The sequence below is a fragment of the Perca fluviatilis genome, chromosome 17 (genome assembly GCF_010015445.1).
Source record: "Perca fluviatilis chromosome 17, GENO_Pfluv_1.0, whole genome shotgun sequence".
Taxonomy (NCBI): Eukaryota; Metazoa; Chordata; class Actinopteri; order Perciformes; family Percidae; genus Perca; species Perca fluviatilis.
The window spans coordinates 8486499-8504299 of record NC_053128.1 but is presented as its reverse complement, the minus strand read 5'-3'; the positions used below and the strand labels follow the sequence as shown (position 1 = coordinate 8504299).

At 37.0% G+C, this 17801-nt stretch overlaps 2 protein-coding genes across 9 annotated transcripts in view; one reads left to right on the top strand and one right to left on the bottom strand.

Moving 5' to 3' along the window:
* LOC120545024 (amyloid-beta A4 precursor protein-binding family A member 1-like) overlaps positions 1-13194 on the top strand; it is a 38924-nt gene extending 25730 nt beyond the window's left edge. Inside the window, exons 9-13 of the mRNA XM_039778956.1 lie at positions 8693-8872; positions 10101-10313; positions 10956-11075; positions 11296-11436; positions 12702-13194. Coding sequence (XP_039634890.1) covers positions 8693-8872; positions 10101-10313; positions 10956-11075; positions 11296-11436; positions 12702-12773 — 726 coding nt within the window. The 3' untranslated portion in view covers positions 12774-13194. The remainder of the gene's footprint in view (positions 1-8692; positions 8873-10100; positions 10314-10955; positions 11076-11295; positions 11437-12701) is intronic.
* A 292-nt stretch (positions 13195-13486) lies between these two features.
* Positions 13487-17801, bottom strand: part of tjp2a (tight junction protein 2a (zona occludens 2)) — a 44842-nt gene continuing 40527 nt past the window's right edge. For 6 of the 8 annotated variants that reach the window (XM_039778953.1, XM_039778955.1, XM_039778947.1 and 3 more), the window contains 5 exons: positions 17449-17649; positions 17210-17224; positions 16906-16983; positions 15812-15897; positions 13487-15716 (listed from right to left, as the gene is read on the bottom strand). In XM_039778953.1, the coding sequence (XP_039634887.1) occupies positions 15563-15716; positions 15812-15897; positions 16906-16983; positions 17210-17224; positions 17449-17649 (534 nt within the window). In that variant the 3' untranslated portion in view covers positions 13487-15562. The remainder of the gene's footprint in view (positions 15717-15811; positions 15898-16905; positions 16984-17209; positions 17225-17448; positions 17650-17801) is intronic. The other 2 variants (XM_039778948.1, XM_039778952.1) reach the window with 1 other exon arrangement.

The following is a 17801-nucleotide window of genomic DNA, read 5'->3' as shown; positions in this document are numbered from 1 at the left end:
GTACACCAATGAAAACTTAAGAAAAAAGGTTATTGTAAGTGTTAACTGAGTATCTGAGCAAAATATGATCAATACATACACTATTGGTCTATACCCTGGCTGTTTGAAGCCTTCGCACCCAGTGTTTCCTCCACAGAGAGACTAAAGGCTCCTCTCCCTCTGCTGCTCCACGTCCTCCTGGTTGGTCTGCCTGCTGCCTGATGTGAGCTGTGATAGAAAATTATAACAAAGTTTCTTACACAAATCAAATGGTAACAAAGTTCTTACTGATAACTGAGGCTTCCAAGGTTGTGTGATTTACAATTAAAATAACTTGCTTTTAAGTAGCCATTAGCACATGTGTAGCCTTTAAAAACACTATGAACATTTTCCTTATGCTGACCTGCTTGCAAATGCAACAGAAGACATGTAATTAGAGTTAGGATAGCCAGTCTGTCATAACTAGGAAAGTACAGATGAGCACAAAACTATAAAGATGAACCAGTTAAGAAGTGCTAACACTGCATTTGTACTGTACAGTATGTGTCAACCTCTAGATATAATACATTACATTCACAGCTTCTACATTGTACAACTTAACCAATACCCTAGCATTGTGTATTATCAGGCCAATAGCAACCACAACAATTAGTAGTTAGCTGGATAATAATTTTTCCTAATAGACCATAATATAGCTACGTTACTAACCTTTAGGTTACCTGGGAGAGCATCGTAGCTCTGCTCGGGTCCTGCAGGTCTATACAGAGAGAAGATGATAATTAATACAGCTCCATTGAGTAAGGCCTCACGAAGAATACATGATTCCCATGGTAAATTATTAGCTCAGTAAGGTAGCCGGTGGCTACAAGTTTTAGATAACGTTAGCAGTAGCCTATAGCTAATGTTAAATGCTAACTTAAAAAAGCTTTACTAGCTAGCTAGCTAGCTAGTCACTTAACACAACGAAACAACAAATGTCTAGTAACCATGCTTGCAACGTAGATCACAGATAATATATATATTAATAATACTTACACTTTATTAATCTTGTAGGAATCCCCTGTGGAGTGGCTTGTGTGTCCTCCAGACCAGACTCTGAGTCTCTAACGTTAGTTTACCTGCACTGAGGCTGAGCTGTCACTCAAACTTTCCCCTTAAGTCTCATTAGCCAATGGGGACGCACCCCTGTAAGAACCGCCCACGCGAGATGTTTGTGTCAGAATCGCAAGCAAAAAGTCAGGGAGCGCAAACGAGAAAGCTGGGAGCATGACTGCAAACGTGATGGAGAGAGCAAAAGACTGATCATTGAGAAAGAAGCAGAGGGAACTGTAAACAAAAGGACAAAATATCAAACAAATAAAAGACCAATAGTTTACAACTACACAAATGTTTTATTTGCAAGTTTTAAGTTTTACCTTTGAGGTGACAATTTTTTTGCTTGAGTTAGTGTTTTTTGTTTGATACTTGAGAAGTTTTGCTTGGAATTAAAGTCACAAAACTAATCCCATAGATAAAGGAGTCATAGTATAGTATGTCGTAAAAAGTTATAAAAAGTCATAGTATAGTATGTCGAAAAAAGTGATAAATAAGTCATAGTATAGTAAGTCGAAAAAAGTTATGAAAAGTCACAGTAAAGTAAGTCGAAAACAGTCATAGTATAGTAAGTCGAAAACAGTCATAGTATAGTACGTGGAAAAAGTTATAAAAGAGTATGTCGAAAAAAGTGATAAATGAGTCAAAGTATAGTAAGTCGAAAACAGTCATAGTATAGTATGTCCAAAAAAGTGATAAATGAGTCATAGTATAGTATGTCGAAAACAGTCATAGTAGTATGTCGAAAACAGTCATAGTATAGTAAGTCGAAAACAGTCATAGTATAGTACGTGGAAAAAGTTATAAAAGAGTCATAGTATAGTATGTCGAAAAAAGTGATAAATGAGTCATAGTATAGTACGTGGAAAAAGTGATGAAAGAGTCATAGTATATTATGTCGAAAACAGTCATAGTATAGTATGTCGACAAAAGTGATGAATGAGTCATAGTATAGTATGTCGAAAAAAGTTATGAAAAGTCACCGTAAAGTAAGTCGAAAACAGTCATAGTAGTATGTCGAAAACAGTCATAGTATAGTATGTCCAAAAAAGTGATAAAAGAGTCATAATATAGTAAGTCGAAAACAGTCATAGTATAGCATGTCGAACAAAGTGATAAATGACTCATAGTATAGTACGTGGAAAAACTGATACAAGAGTCATAGTATAGTATGTGGGGGAAAAAAGTGATAAATGAGTCATAGTATGTGGAAAAAAGTGATAAATGAGTCATAGTATAGTATGTACAAAAAAGTGATAAATTAGTCATAGTATAGTATGTCAAACAGTCATAGTACAGTATGTCGAAAAAAGTGATAAGTGAGTCATAGTATAGTATGTCGAAAAAAGTCATAGTATAGTAAGTCGAAAACAGTCATAGTATAGTATGTCCAAGAAAGTGATAAATGAGTCATAGTATAGTATGTCGAAAAAAGTGACAAAACAGTCATAGTATAGCATGTCGAACAAAGTGATAAATGACTCATAGTATAGTATGTCGAAAACAGTCATAGCATAGTACGTGGAAAAAGTGATAAAAGCGTCATAGTATAGTATGTCGAAAAAAGTGAGAAATGAGTCATAGTATAGTATGTCGAAAAAAGTTAAAAAAAAGTCATAGTATAGTATGTGGAAAACGTGATAAATGACTCATAGTATAGTATGTGGAAAACGTTATGAATGAGTCATAGTATAGTAAGTCGAAAACAGTCATAGTATAGTATGTCGAAAAAAGCGATAAATGAGTCATAGTATAGTATGTCGAAAAAAGTGATAAATGAGTCATAGTATAGTATGTCGAAAAAAGTGATAAATGAGTCATAGTATAGTATGTCAAACAGTCATAGTATAGTATGTCGAAAAAAGTGATGAATGAGTCATAGTATAGTATGTCGAAAAAAGTCATAAAAAGTCATAGTATAGTTGGTCAAATGATCATAGTATATGTCCAAAGAAGTGATAAATGAGTCATAGTATGGTATGTTGAAAAAGTGATAAAAGAGTCATAGTATAGTATGTGGAAAACGTTATGAATGAGTCATAGTATAGTATGTGGAAAACGTTATGAATGAGTCATAGTATAGTAAGTCGAAAACAGTCATAGTATAGTATGTCGAAAAAAGCGATAAATGAGTCATAGTATAGTATGTCGAAAAAAGTGATAAATGAGTCATAGTATAGTATGTCGAAAAAAGTGATAAATGAGTCATAGTATAGTAAGTCAAACGATCATAGTATATGTCCAAAGAAGTGATAAATGAGTCATAGTATGGTATGTTGAAAGCAGTCATAGTATAGTATGTCGACAAAAGTGATGAATGAGTCATAGTATAGTATGTCGAAAAAAGTTATGAAAAGTCACCGTAAAGTAAGTCGAAAACAGTCATAGTAGTATGTCGAAAACAGTCATAGTATATTATGTCCAAAAAAGTGATAAAAGAGTCATAGTATAGTATGTCGAAAAAAGTGATAAATGAGTCATAGTATAGTATGTCGAAAAAAGCATTTAAGTCCCTGCCTATACCGGTGATTGAACCAGGGTCCGAGTCTGCAGTGCCTACTTGTTGGTTGTATTTGGAGTAGCACTAACCTCTAAGCCACCATACTCCTTAGTATAGTATGTCGAAAAAAGTGATAAATGAGTCTTAGCATAGTATGTCAAAAAAAGCCATTAAAAGTCATAGTATAGTAAGTCGAAAACAGTCATAGCATAGTACGTGGAAAAAGTGATAAAAGCGTCATAGTATAGTATGTCGAAGAAAGTTATGAAAAGTCCTAGTATAGTAAGTCGAAAACAGTCATAGTATAGCATGTCGAACAAAGTGATAAATGACTCATAGTATAATATGTTGAAAATAGTCATAGTATAGTATGTGGAAAAAGTGATAAATGAGTCATAGTATAGTATGTCGAAAACAGTCATAGCATAGTACGTGGAAAAAGTGATAAAAGCGTCATAGTATAGTATGTCAAAGAAAGTTATGAAAAGTCATAGTATAGTAAGTCGAAAACAGTCATAGTATAGTATGTACAAAATATTGATAAAGGAGTCATAGTATAGTATGTCGAAAAAAGTGATAAATGAGTCTTAGTATAGTATGTCGAAAACAGTCATAGTATATTATGTTGAAAGCAGTCATAGTATAGTACGTGGAAATAGTGATAAATGAGTCACAGTATAGTATGTTGAAAGCAGTCATAGTATAGTATGTGGAAAAAAGTGATAAATGAGTCATAGTATAGTATGTCGAAAAAATTGATAAATGAGTCATAGTATAGTATGTTGAAGTCCCTGCCTATACCGGTGATTGAACCAGGGTCAGATTCTGCATTGCCTATTTGCTGGTTCTATTTGGAGCAGCACTAACCTCTAAGCCACCATACTCCATAGTATAGTATGTCGAAAAAAGTGATAAATGAGTCAAAGTATAGTAAGTCGAAAACAGTCATAGTATAGTACGTGGAAAAAGTTATAAATGAGTCATAGTATAGTATGTCGAAAACAGTCATAGTAGTATGTCGAAAACAGTCATAGTATAGTAAGTCGAAAACAGTCATAGTATAGTACGTGGAAAAAGTTATAAAAGAGTCATAGTATAGTATGTCGAAAAAAGTGATAAATGAGTCATAGTATAGTATGTTGAAAACAGTCATAGTATAGTACGTGGAAAAAGTGATGAAAGAGTCATAGTATATTATGTCGAAAACAGTTATGAAAAGTCACCGTAAAGTAAGTCGAAAACAGTCATAGTAGTATGTCGAACAAAGTGATAAATGACTCATAGTATAGTACGTGGAAAAAGTGATACAAGAGTCATAGTATAGTATGTGGGGGAAAAAAGTGATAAATGAGTCATAGTATGTGGAAAAAAGTGATAAATTAGTCATAGTATAGTATGTCAAACAGTCATAGTATAGTATGTCGAAAAAAGTGATAAAAGAGTCATAATATAGAAAGTCGAAAACAGTCATAGTATAGCATGTCGAACAAAGTGATAAATGACTCATAGTATAGTACGTGGAAAAAGTGATACAAGAGTAATAGTATAGTATGTGGGGGAAAAAAGTGATAAATGAGTCATAGTATGTGGAAAAAAGTGATAAATTAGTCATAGTATAGTATGTCGAAAAAAGTTATAAAAAGTCATAGTATAGTATGTGGAAAACGTGATAAATGAGTCATAGTATAGTATGTGGAAAACGTTATGAATGAGTCATAGTATAGTAAGTCGAAAACAGTCACAGTATAGTATGGGGAAAAAGTGATAAAAGAGACATAGTATAGTATGTCGAAAAAAGTGATATGAGTCATAGTATAGTATGTCAAACGGTCACAGTATAGTATGGGGAAAGAATTATAAAAGAGTCATAGTATAGTATGTCGAAAACAGTCATAGTATAGTATGTCGAAAAAAGTTACAAAAAGTCATAGTATAGTAAGTCGAAAACAGTCATAGTATGTCGAAAAAAGTGATAAATGAGTCATAGTATAGTAAGTCAAACGATCATAGTATATGTCCAAAGAAGTGATAAATGAGTCATAGTATGGTATGTTGAAAGCAGTCATAGTATAGTACGTGGAAATAGTGATAAATGAGTCATAGTATAGTATGTCGAAAACAGTCATAGTATAGTATGTGGAAAAAGTGATACAAGAGTCATGTTATAGTATGTGGAAAAAAGTGATAACTGAGTCATAGTATAGTATCTCGAAAAAATTGATAAATGAGTCATAGTATAGTATGTCGAAAAAAGTGATAAATGAGTCATAGTATACTATGTCGAAAAAAGTGACAAAACAGTCATAGTATAGTAAGTCAAAAACAGTCTTAGTATAGTATGTCCAAGAAAGTGATAAATGAGTCATAGTATAGTATGTCGAAAAAAGTGATAAATGAGTCATAGTATAGTATGTCGAAAACAGTCATAGTACAGCATGTCGAAAAAAGTGATAAATGACTCATAGTATAGTATGTCGAAAAAAGTGATAAATGAGTCATAGTATAGTATGTCGAAAAAAGTGATAAATGAGTCATAGTATAGTATGTCGAAAAAAGTGACAAAACAGTCATAGTATAGTAAGTCGAAAACAGTCATAGTATAGTATGTGGGGAAAAAAGTGATAAATGAGTCATAGTATGTGGAAAAAAGTGATAAATGAGTCATAGTATAGTATGTGGAAAAAAGTGATAAATGAGTCATAGTATAGTATGTACAAAAAAGTGATAAATTAGTCATAGTATAGTATGTCAAACAGTCATAGTATAGTATGTGGAAAAAAGTGAGTCATAGTATAGTATGTTGAAAAAAGTCATAGTATAGTAAGTCCAAGAAAATGATAAATGAGTCATAGTATAGCATGTCGAACAAAGTGATAAATGACTCATAGTATAGTATGTCGATAACAGTCATAGCATAGTACGTGGAAAAAGTGATAAAAGCGTCATAGTATAGTATGTCGAAAAAAGTGAGAAATGAGTCATAGTATAGTATGTCGAAAAAAGTTATAAAAAGTCATAGTATAGTATGTGGAAAACGTGATAAATGAGTCATAGTATAGTATGTGGAAAACGTTATGAATGAGTCATAGTATAGTAAGTCGAAAACAGTCACAGTATAGTATGGGGAAAAAGTGATAAAAGAGACATAGTATAGTATGTCGAAAAAAGTGATATGAGTCATAGTATAGTATGTCGAAAACATGATAAAAGAGTCATAGTATAGTATGTGGAAAACGTTATGAATGAGTCATAGTATAGTAAGTCGAAAACAGTCATAGTATAGTATGTCGAAAACAGTCACAGTATAGTACGTGGAAAAAGTCATAACTCAGTCATAGTATGTCGAAAACAGTCATAGTATAGTATGGGGAAAAAGTGATAAATGAGTCATAGTATAGTATGTCGAAAAAAGTGAGAAATGAGTCTTAGTATAGTATGTCGAAAACAGTCATAGTATATTATGTTGAAAACATTCATAGTATAGTATGTGGGAAAAGTCATAAGAGTCATAGTATGTTGAAAAAAGCATTGAAGTCCCTGCCTATACCGGTGATTGAACCAGGGTCCGAGTCTGCAGTGCCTACTTGCTTCTATTTGGAGTAGCACTAACCTCTAAGCCACCATACTCCATAGTATAGTGTGTCCAAAAAAGTGATAAATGAGTCATAGTATAGTATGTTGAAAACAGTCATAGTATAGTATGTTGAAAACAGTCATAGTATAGTACGTGGAAAAAGTGATTTAAGAGTCATAGTATAGTAAGTCGAAAACAGTCATAGTATAGTAAGTCGAAAACAGTCATAGTATAGTACGTGGAAAAAGTTATAAAAGAGTCATAGTATAGTATGTTGAAAACAGTCATAGTATAGTATGTTGAAAACAGTCATAGTATAGTACGTGGAAAAAGTGATGAAAGAGTCATAGTATATTATGTCGAAAAAAGTTATGAAAAGTCACAGTAAAGTAAGTCGAAAACAGTCATAGTAGTATGTCGAAAACAGTCATAGTATAGTATGTCCAAAAAAGTGATAAATGAGTCATAGTATAGTATGTCGAAAAAGTTGATAAATGAGTCATAGTATAGTATGTCGAAAAAGTTGATAAATAAGTCATAGTATAGTACGTGGGAAAAGTGATAAAAGAGTCATAGTATGTCGAAAAAAGTGATAAATGAGTTATAGTACAGACATAGTATAGTATGTTGAAAAAAGTCATGAGAAGTCATAGTATAGTAAGTCGAAAACAGTCATAGTATAGTATGTCCAAAAAAGTGATAAATGAATCATAGTATAGTATGTTGAAAAAAGTGATAAGAGTCTTAGTATAGTATGTCGAAAACAGTCATAGTATAGTATGTCGAAAACAGTCATAGTATAGTATGTCCAAAAAAGTGATAAATGAATCATAGTATAGTATGTTGAAAAAAGTGATAAAAGAGTTATAGTATAGTATGTCGAAAAAGTGATAAATGACTAAAAAGCTAATCAGCTTCTTGCTATTTTTTATTTCATTTTTGGTTGATTTGGAGTTAGGATTATGTTTATGTAAGGTTCAGTAGGAGTTAGGACTGCATCATGTCAGGAATTCAATTCAGTTTTATTTGTAGTGTCAAATCATGATACACGTTATCTCAACAAGGGTCCTCACAAGCTCTGTAGTGAATGCATGTGTCCGTGTCTTTAAGTTGGATATAAACTAGGGCTGCACAATTAATCGCAATCTTATCGAATTCCGATATGGACTAGTGCAATATCCAAAATCGCAGGGGAGCACCGTACTATTTTTTTTAAAGGCAAAATATGGGTCAAACCATTCTAAATTAGGTTTCCGGGTGCCCCAGCCTACAAATCCTATCCTAAGAAAAAAAAAAAAAAATCTTGGTTTGGTACAGATCCTTGCAAAAATCACACAATAATCTTTTAATTTAATTTCAATAGTTTTCAATTAAAAATAACCAAAGAAAAAAATCATTCTCTTCAATATCGTGAAGTAAATCGCAATATCAGTCAAAAATAATGGCAAATGAATATGTTTCTCATATTGTGCAACAAGCAGTGCAGGGCAAACTCCCGCAGCGACTGTAATGGTTCCCGTTGTCCTCCTCCTCTTTCCGTCTGCCAGGCCCAGCTGATTGCTCAGTCCATCGGTCAGTCTTTCAGCGTGGCCTACCAGGAGTTCCTCAGGGCCAACGGCATCGACCCCGAGGATCTGAGCCAGAGGGAGTACAGCGACCTGCTCAACACTCAGGACATGTACAACGACGACCTCATCCACTTCTCCAAGTCGGAGAACTGCAGAGATGTAAGTGAGCCAGCAGGGGGCAGCACAGTCACAGCAGGAGCTTTTCATTCACTTTGTTTGGGCTTCAAATTGAGTTAATTTTGTTTTACCTTTTTAAAAAATAAGCTTCTGATACTTAACAGGATATTTCACTTTACATATTGATTGACTTTTTATATGTACAACTTTTTTTACAAAAAGAACAACACAGCCCTTCAGTTCAGGTCCAGTTATACATATCTGAATGCAACGGAGCCTGTGCCATTATCTTTCTGCTCAACCAGCTGTTATTTGAACAACTGAAAGGCAAACTAAGCAGCTGGTTTGGAGTCCCAGCTGTGTGACAGTAAAAACAAAAATTAAAATTAAGAAGTTACTAGCTTTAGTATAAAGGTAAATTTGAGACGCTCAGCCCGGTCCCACCTCAGACACATTTTTCAGAATTGGCATTTGGCCGCGAGAAGTTCAAAGTGGGTGCAGTGTCACTCCTTCATTTAGTTTGTAGGACTACTTAACAGTGGTAGAATGTAACTAAGTAAATTTACTCAAGTACTATACTGTAAAATTTGAGGTACTTGTCTTTTCTTTTCATGCCACTTTCTACTTCTACTCCACTACATTAATCTGACAGCTTTAGTATGGTTACGTTACACAAAAACACATGTAGTTTATAAAATACAATGTTTTATTATGAATTAAACTACCCAACCATGTACAGGCCTACAAGTCCAGCTGAAATGATTAGACCAATAAACACTACGTTGACAGAACTGTTTGGATTGTTTCCAGTTTCTAAAATGGGAGGATTTTTCTGCATTAAGTACTTTTACTTTAATACTTACACTACTGGTCAAAAGTTAGGGGTCACTTAGAAATTTCCATTCCAGACAGAATAGCAGCTGAGATCAGTTGCTTTGTTGTTTTTTTTAATCAGGGCAGTTGTCAGATTACATTATGTGCTTACATCATTGCAAAAGGGTTCTCGACTGTTGTAGAAAGAAGTGGCTGATCTTTAATGCAATATCTACATTGCCCCATCATCAGCAACCATTCATCCAATGTTCCAAAGGCACATTCTGTTTACTAATCTGAAATCATTTTAAAAGGCTAACTGAGAAAACATTGGAGAACCCTTGTGTTTCCATAGTTTATCCAGCAATAGGAAAGCCTGTTCGCATAAACGGTTCCAAATGAATATTCGGAGTCTTTGGACAGTTGTGGAAGCGAAGCTGTGCGTGGTTCCCTGCAGGTTTACATTGAGAAGCAGAAAGGCGAGATCCTGGGTGTGGTGATAGTAGAGTCGGGCTGGGGGTCCATCCTCCCCACCGTCATCATCGCCAGCATGATGCATGCTGGTCCAGCCGAGAAGTCCGGTCGACTCAACATCGGAGACCAGATCATGACCATCAACGGGACGAGTCTGGTGGGTTTACCGCTTAGCACCTGCCAGAGCATCATCAAGGTACGCTGCTGCTCTCAGTTCAATACTTGTTCCTCCCATTCCTTAGATTCCTTAGAGCAAGGCACATAAGCATGTTTAGGTTACCAGTCTCTATTAACCATTTTCTAACACCTTATTTTCTTTACAAGCTTATCTTGGGAACTACACAAGATATACAAAATTCACTGTAATAATTGTATTTCTATGGGAGCAGCCGCGCACTGCATTAGTCGCCTGCTCCTCATTTGCATAAAGTTGCCTGGATTCAACTTCATGCAAATGACGAGCGGGCAGCTCGGCTCGACTGTCCTTTTTTAAAAAAAACTCACGAAAATCTTTTGAATTGAAGACGGATTCAGCATCCGCTTGGCCTATTTCTCGCATAAAATGTTTTCAGAAACACGTTTCTTTAATGCAGCCTTTAAAACCAGGAAAAGACAACACCTAAAGGTGCTGTAGGTAGGATTGTGTGTATATACATATACATATACATATATATATATATATATATATATATATATATATATATATATAAATATATATATATATATATATTAATATTGCCCAGCCCTAGGTACCAGTAACTACCTCCTCTTGTATGTTTGTGTGTTTTTACCTTTGGGGTGTCGGTCTGCTGTAGCTAACCAGACTCTGTTCCCTCAGGGTCTCAAGACTCAGTGCAGGATCAAGATGAACATCGTTCGGTGTCCTCCCGTCACCATGGTGCTCATCCGCAGGCCGGACCTCCGATACCAGCTGGGCTTCAGCGTCCAGAATGGCATCGTGAGTATGGCCGCTGATCACCGTGGCAACGCTGCTGCCCTCTTCCTAATGATTAAACGGGAGCTTTTATTTTGTTAACCTTGCTCTGAAACCAGCGTGTTTCTTGGCAACCGACATGGAGCAGCGATTTGTTATGATGATGTTCAAGGACAGTTTTTACTAAAATGTCTCATCCTCTGCCACGGCTGTCAGTTTGAGTCCACTCCCGTGTTTTTAACAGATCTGCAGCCTGATGAGGGGAGGCATCGCTGAGAGGGGGGGCGTCCGCGTCGGTCACCGCATCATCGACATCAACAGCCAGAGTGTCGTGGCGACGCCTCACGAGAAGATTGTTCAGATTCTGTCTAATGCCATGGGAGAGGTAGGAGGACTTCTGAATGGCTCTTTTTGAAATCAAGAAAACTAATTTCTGAAACCTATCTAAACATTTGTTCCTACATAAAGTATGAACATAAAAATTATTTAGGATTGGATCTGCCATAACCAGTCGCTAACGTTGCGCATGTGCAACAAGAGGGGAACCGACAACTATCGGCTTATACTTAGCATTAGCATCGCTAGCGTTACCCTTGGCCAACTCCTTCACCACTAACGGAGCGAGCTGGAAAATCTAACTTTTCTCGAACCCCCGTGGGGAGGAGGGCCACAAACGCATCTCGGCAAAGATTGTTGTTGCTCGGGCTGTAACTTCTGGATATTCGGCGGCGTTGCCATAACGGACCGAATGGCTTCGCTCGCATCTTTCTCCGCCGCAACTCTAGCTCACAGCCTCAAGGTCATCGTTCTCAGCCACTCCCTCTGTTCGCTGATTGGACCGCCAAAGATTTTTCTGGAGAAAACTCACGACTATACCGCGAACCCCGACGTAGTACTGAAGGGAAATGAAAATTGAGCGGAAGTATGTAGGAGGGCGGAGCCAGGCATTCGCACCTACCTCGTTTGATCCAAACCAAATCTCGGTCCAGATCAAACCAAAGCATGATCTGGTTCGTTTCTAGTGCAAAAGCATTTTTTGGATGGTTCGGACTTTTGGACCAAACACAGAAAGTTCAGGCAGATCATAGGAGAGGACATGAGAGGACAGGGAAGCCCCTCTACTGTACAGACCATTCAATTACAATTGGGTGGTGATTATAAAAGGACTGTTGTGGTACATAACACTGAATTTACCATTTGAGCTTTTAGTTTGTGCCAGCCACGCCACTGGTATCTGAGACTCAAGACATCTGATTACCGTCTTTTGTGAGAGTTTACAGTATTTATGGTCTCCAGAAGAAAATATATGGCCATATTCAAATGAAATCAATCGTAGAATTCCCCATCTCACACAGGAGGAATCCTAATTATTTCTTTTGTTACACTCGGGACAAACTCTTTAAAAATAACTCAACCCTCAGTATGTTGTTTGTTCTGTCCATGACTTTATTTTTATTTTGCGTGCTGTAATGATCAATGCATTCTCTAAAGATTTTTAAAAAGAATTAGTTTAAATAGAAGAATATAGAAACATTAAAAAATAGTAATAAAATAATAATTCACGCGTGAAAATGTTCAGATACTTTTTTAAGAAATGTCTCTTTTTGTGTTGCTTTGTAATTCTGGTCATGTGGTTTCTTTCTGCTCCAGATCCACATGAAGACTATGCCTGCAGCCATGTACCGTCTGCTGACAGCACAGGAGCAGCCCGTCTACATCTGAACACACAGCACTCTCTCTTTACTACGGCCTATCCATCTTTCAGTTGTTTTGAATCCCTTTCTCCTCTCTGTATTCTGTTTATCAGTTGACTTGCCTTAATCTGTACAGTACACTGTCATGTCACCATGTACATCCACAGTATGACAGCAGAGAGACAGATTATCTCACTAGGCCGAGTGTTAACGTGACGTGTTATGTTTGACCAAAGAGAAATCGTGGATTTTATTGTGCATATTTAGGTGGCAAACGGAGTAAATATTACCTTCGGTTAAATAACTGTAATATCTGAATGTACTCTAATCATGTTGGACCTATACATTGTCAGGGCAACCCAGACGATAAATTCACTTTTAGACTGAAAAGGTCATGTTAAAGAAAGGGGAATGCATGTACAATTCTGCTGAATAAATTATAAAGAAAATTCTGCTTTGTTTTATTCAACAGGATTTGAGCTGAATGTGCAGTCGGCTAATTAAGAAAAAAAATATATAAAAAGGTCCAGTTCAAGAGCGACAAGAAATTACTGCATCAAGGTAATACAAGAAACCTTTTGAACCCAGCCATTATCTTTCTAAATACTTTGAGAATGTAAGATTACTATTGATGTTATTGTCTACATTAGATGCGAGCTACTCGTGTCCATCCACTTCATGTGGTCAGGATTTAAATCTGCCAAAACCTGACCCTTTCAAGAAGACACACTTAAAAAAAAGCAATGTAAAAAAGAGATTTTTTTTATTTGAATTGACCAATAGTGTGTTCTGCAACACTAAGGAGATCACAAACTAAAAAAAAGAGAAAATTAACAAACTAACAGACATTTAAAAGACATGGATCAATGATTGTCATCACCACATTCCAGATGCTCCTGTGTACAAAGACTTGACGGAGTTTATGTATATTTAATATAAAAACATATGCCACCACAATGTGATTGTCTCTGGTGGCAAGCAGCTCGTAAAGACAAACCCACACATCGGCCTCAGCTGTGCTGCACCTCTTAGTAATTCTTCACACCATCGTCTGAATGTTCCGTACATGATTATATTCTAACAGTAAAGTCTGACGTCATTTACCTCTTCCAGCTGATCTATATACAGAAATGCTTTAATGCACAACCTCCCTAATTTATGGAAGTGCACTGTATTTACTAAAAGACATGTTAGCTTGTCATTGTAACTTCCGTATGTTGTTTTTTTAACTCAGAAGTATAAGAAAAAGATGGTGCATGTATGAGTTTGTTTTGTCAATTTAAGAACCGTGTGCTGTTGATTTCTCCCCCCCCAAGCTAACATCAGAGCTACAAGGCACTTGAAAATATGCCACTTCCCAGAATGCACACATATTACATAGTGTAGTGTGTGTATAGATATATACAAATGTTCGATCAGGAATGTAGAGAGGTACAATAAATCTTGACATGGCAGGACAGTAACAAGAAGAGGAAGACCAACACCTATTTGACATCAAAGCAGCTGCTGACGTGTATAAACCAAACTGACACACTGTTCGTGTGTGTGTGCGCCAAAAACAAGCTAGTTCAGTGTGAAGGGTTAGAAAGTTGGTGGCATACAAAAAAAATGCACTAAATAGGAAGTAAAACGTAGACACTGTACATAGGCTACAGTTAACTCCAGTTTCGGCCTTGCTATTATGGTCCAGTAATAGAGGTAAGGGACTTTTCTGAAAAATATCTTTTACAAACCCAAGGTTGTCCAACATGACCTACTGATGTTCTAGTTCTTTCCAGACTCCTAAAAGACTTCCCTGATCAAAACAAAGATGGTAGTTGGCCACGTGGCCTTCCTCAATATTACAAGTTTTATATTTGTAAATATAAAATGGGTGGTTTAAATCAAGAACTGAAGCAGTTATCTATGCTCTCTTCAAAGCCACCGGAGTTCCTGTTCTACCGCTGCCTTGATTGGTTAGTCGCTGGTCTACTGCTGTCTCGATAGGTTAGTTTGTGTTGAGTGCCTTTCTTTAGCGTTAAGCAAAATAAATCGTCTGTGCTAGCTGCTAATGTAGGCTAACGTTACCTGTGCTGTGTTCCGTAGCAACCGCCTTGGTATGTGCAGCCAGCCGGCCCAGGAGGGCCTATTTTATTTTGAAAATATTTGAAAATCTATTTAAATTGGAATGTGACTTAATTTCATATTGCCATACTTGAAGACAGTTTTATGAAAGCAGTAGCCCACTTAAGGTTGCAAGACATGATTATAACGCAGCTAAGGGGCGTTGTTCGGCTCAACGCAGCCGCTTGTCATGAGCTATTGCTTAAATGTTGTTAAGGTCCATAGTTTTCTAAAAAACAGGAGCCACCTCGGTTAGAAGGGAGTTAAATATAATAGTCATTGGTTAGAAGAGTCTTTAAGCATTCTGGAAATACCTTCAAAACTAAAAAGTGTAGTTTAACAACCTTCTGGGTGTTTAAAAGAATTGTGAGGTATTAATCTTTTAACTTGTCTCGGTGACTCTAATGCAATAGTAATAATACATGAGAGCCAAACTGGGGCTGGGGGGGGGGGAATAAAACCTTCAGACACTTAAAAAAAAATACACTGAAATATCAACAGATTCATCAGTTCATTTTTTTGTTTGCCAAAATACGCTCTTTGTAAGAATATTGTGTTTGTGTATTGAAAAGTGTCTGAAATTAGTGTTACAATGGACCTCAAACAAAGTTCTGAGAGTTTACATCAAGGTTGTGCTGCATGAGCGGTTACCACGGCAATTAATGGAGGGAGGAGTCCAGATGAGCTGATGATGTCACTTCCTGGTTTCTCAGCCTACAGCTCAGTGTCTTTGTATTTCTGAGGATTGTAGTATCCTTTCTTGGTCTGGTCGGCCAGCTGCCTGCGGTAGTCGGCCTCGTCGTCCTCGTATCCTCTGGACTCCGAGTACGGTCTGAAGGGAGGCTGCTGCTCGGGGTTGGAGCTGGAACTAGACACAGACAGACAGTTAGCTTTTCCTTTAATGGGACTAAAGTTAACAACCTACATCATCATCATTTTTACTATGATGAGTGATGCTCTCACCCTATTGGCTGAGGACGGTTGAGGTTGGGTTTTGGCAGTTTCACTGGGATGGCGTAGATGTCTGGATGCTTCTGGGCGATTTCCAACTGTGCAGAGAGAAGAGAGCGGAACCAGATATGTCAACATGAATCAAAATGTTTTCTTTTTTTAAATTCTAAAATGGATCCAAGAAGTGTTTTTGCAGCTTTCTTTTACTCTGTTTACTTAAAGGAGGAGTTCATATCTTAAAACAATACTCACATGCCCATATGTAAATTGAAAGAGTTATTGGTAGCTGTAAAGAGCTCCCTTCCTAAAGTGATTTCAATGAAAAAGATGGGGGACAAAAGTCCTCGATCTGTAAAAATACAATCAAGTGGGTATTTTGTATTGGCTTTAGGGCCTAAAACACTGCACAGCGGTTTATAATTTATAAAACAATTATTTAACTTATGTCACAATGTTCAAGTTGAAAAGTAATCTATTGTAAAGGTGTTGCAAGTATTTGATTGGCCATTGTAGCGTTCTGACTGAGTTGGAGTTCAGTAAAATGTGGGTCTGGTTCAAGTTTTTGGTCAAGTGAACTTTTTTTTTTGCCACAGCTCCCTGAATGAGGCGGCTAAACAATAACTCTTTCCCTGTACATATGGGCATGTAAGTCCTGTATTAAGACCGACTTAAAGAACTGGGAAGCTACTGTATCCTTTAAGTCTTTTACATGATTGTTTTTGAGGTGGAGGCAGTCCTGTCCTGGTAGCCCACGAAAAAGTTGTGTAACAGGTAAAAAAATATATTTATATAAAATCCTGGGGATGGGTAAAAAGTAATAAATGCGGGTGAGAACAAAAAAAGACGTTGGGTCCTGATCCATCACGTACACTGAAGAGGACGTTTGACAAGACATTGCGGAGCTGAGGATGAAGCTGACCGATCGCAACGGGGCAGTTCCTTTGGATATGTGGACACATGGTTACCGTAGGTAACACATCGGTTATCTTAAATCAATCATTTTAATGCTCGATTAAAGTAGAAAAAGGATCAGGGCAGAGCTACAGAACCGTGGCCGCTGAGCTGATCACCCTTGAGGCCGTAATAAAAATGAAAACAGTACTGACTCGAGCATTTTCTGCTTCTTGCAGCTCCAGCATCCTCTGAGCTCGGGCCAGGTGGTCCATCTTCTCAAAAGCTTTAATCTACGAGAAGAATAAGTGTTAATTCCAGTTGCATTGGTGGTGATAAATAGTAGATACTGCACATCCACATGGCATGATTCATACAAGAATGACTGTCAAATGAAACATTTGAGTTTAATAACTTCATGAAATGAAGATGGCAGAACTTAATGATAGATGATGAATAATTATGGATTTAAGAGGAGGGTTACAAACATTTAAGACGAATGCAGACGCATTCAGTTACCTGGTCACCCATTTGCTATTTCATATTAGAAGCAAAGAAAGCGAAAGAGGAAGAAAATGAAATAAATACTTTAATTAACTGAGTCAAAGCCTCCATCTTAAACACCAGGAGAAACTAAATGCTGGATGAGCCAAGAAAAGTTATTTCTTAAAAAGGGATATTTGAGATTTGATAGATCAGAATTTGAATCCTAAGTTACTTTTTTTGTTGGTCTAAAAATGCAATATGATAATCCTGACCTTGCCGAGGAAGGATGTGTTGGCGGGGTCCTCCTCCCCCGGCCCCTTCGCCACCGACGGCTGGTTCAGACGGGGGATGGTGGGCTTGAGGGCCACAGGAGGGGGGAGCGGCTTGTTCACGCCGGCTGCATCGCTGCTGATGGTGCTGCTGGAGTGCGAGTCGTAGCTGCGCGAGGACTCAGTCCGATTCTGAACCCGCACCTGTCACAATAAAAGAATGTTTGTGATTTTTTTTGGGACCATCTGAAACCTTTACCCAGCTGCCAGCCAGGGTTTCTGGTGAGTACGGTCTGCTTCAGCATCGTGCCTCTCCAAAATAAACCACCTCCACATGGAGAAGCTGTAACATGAGG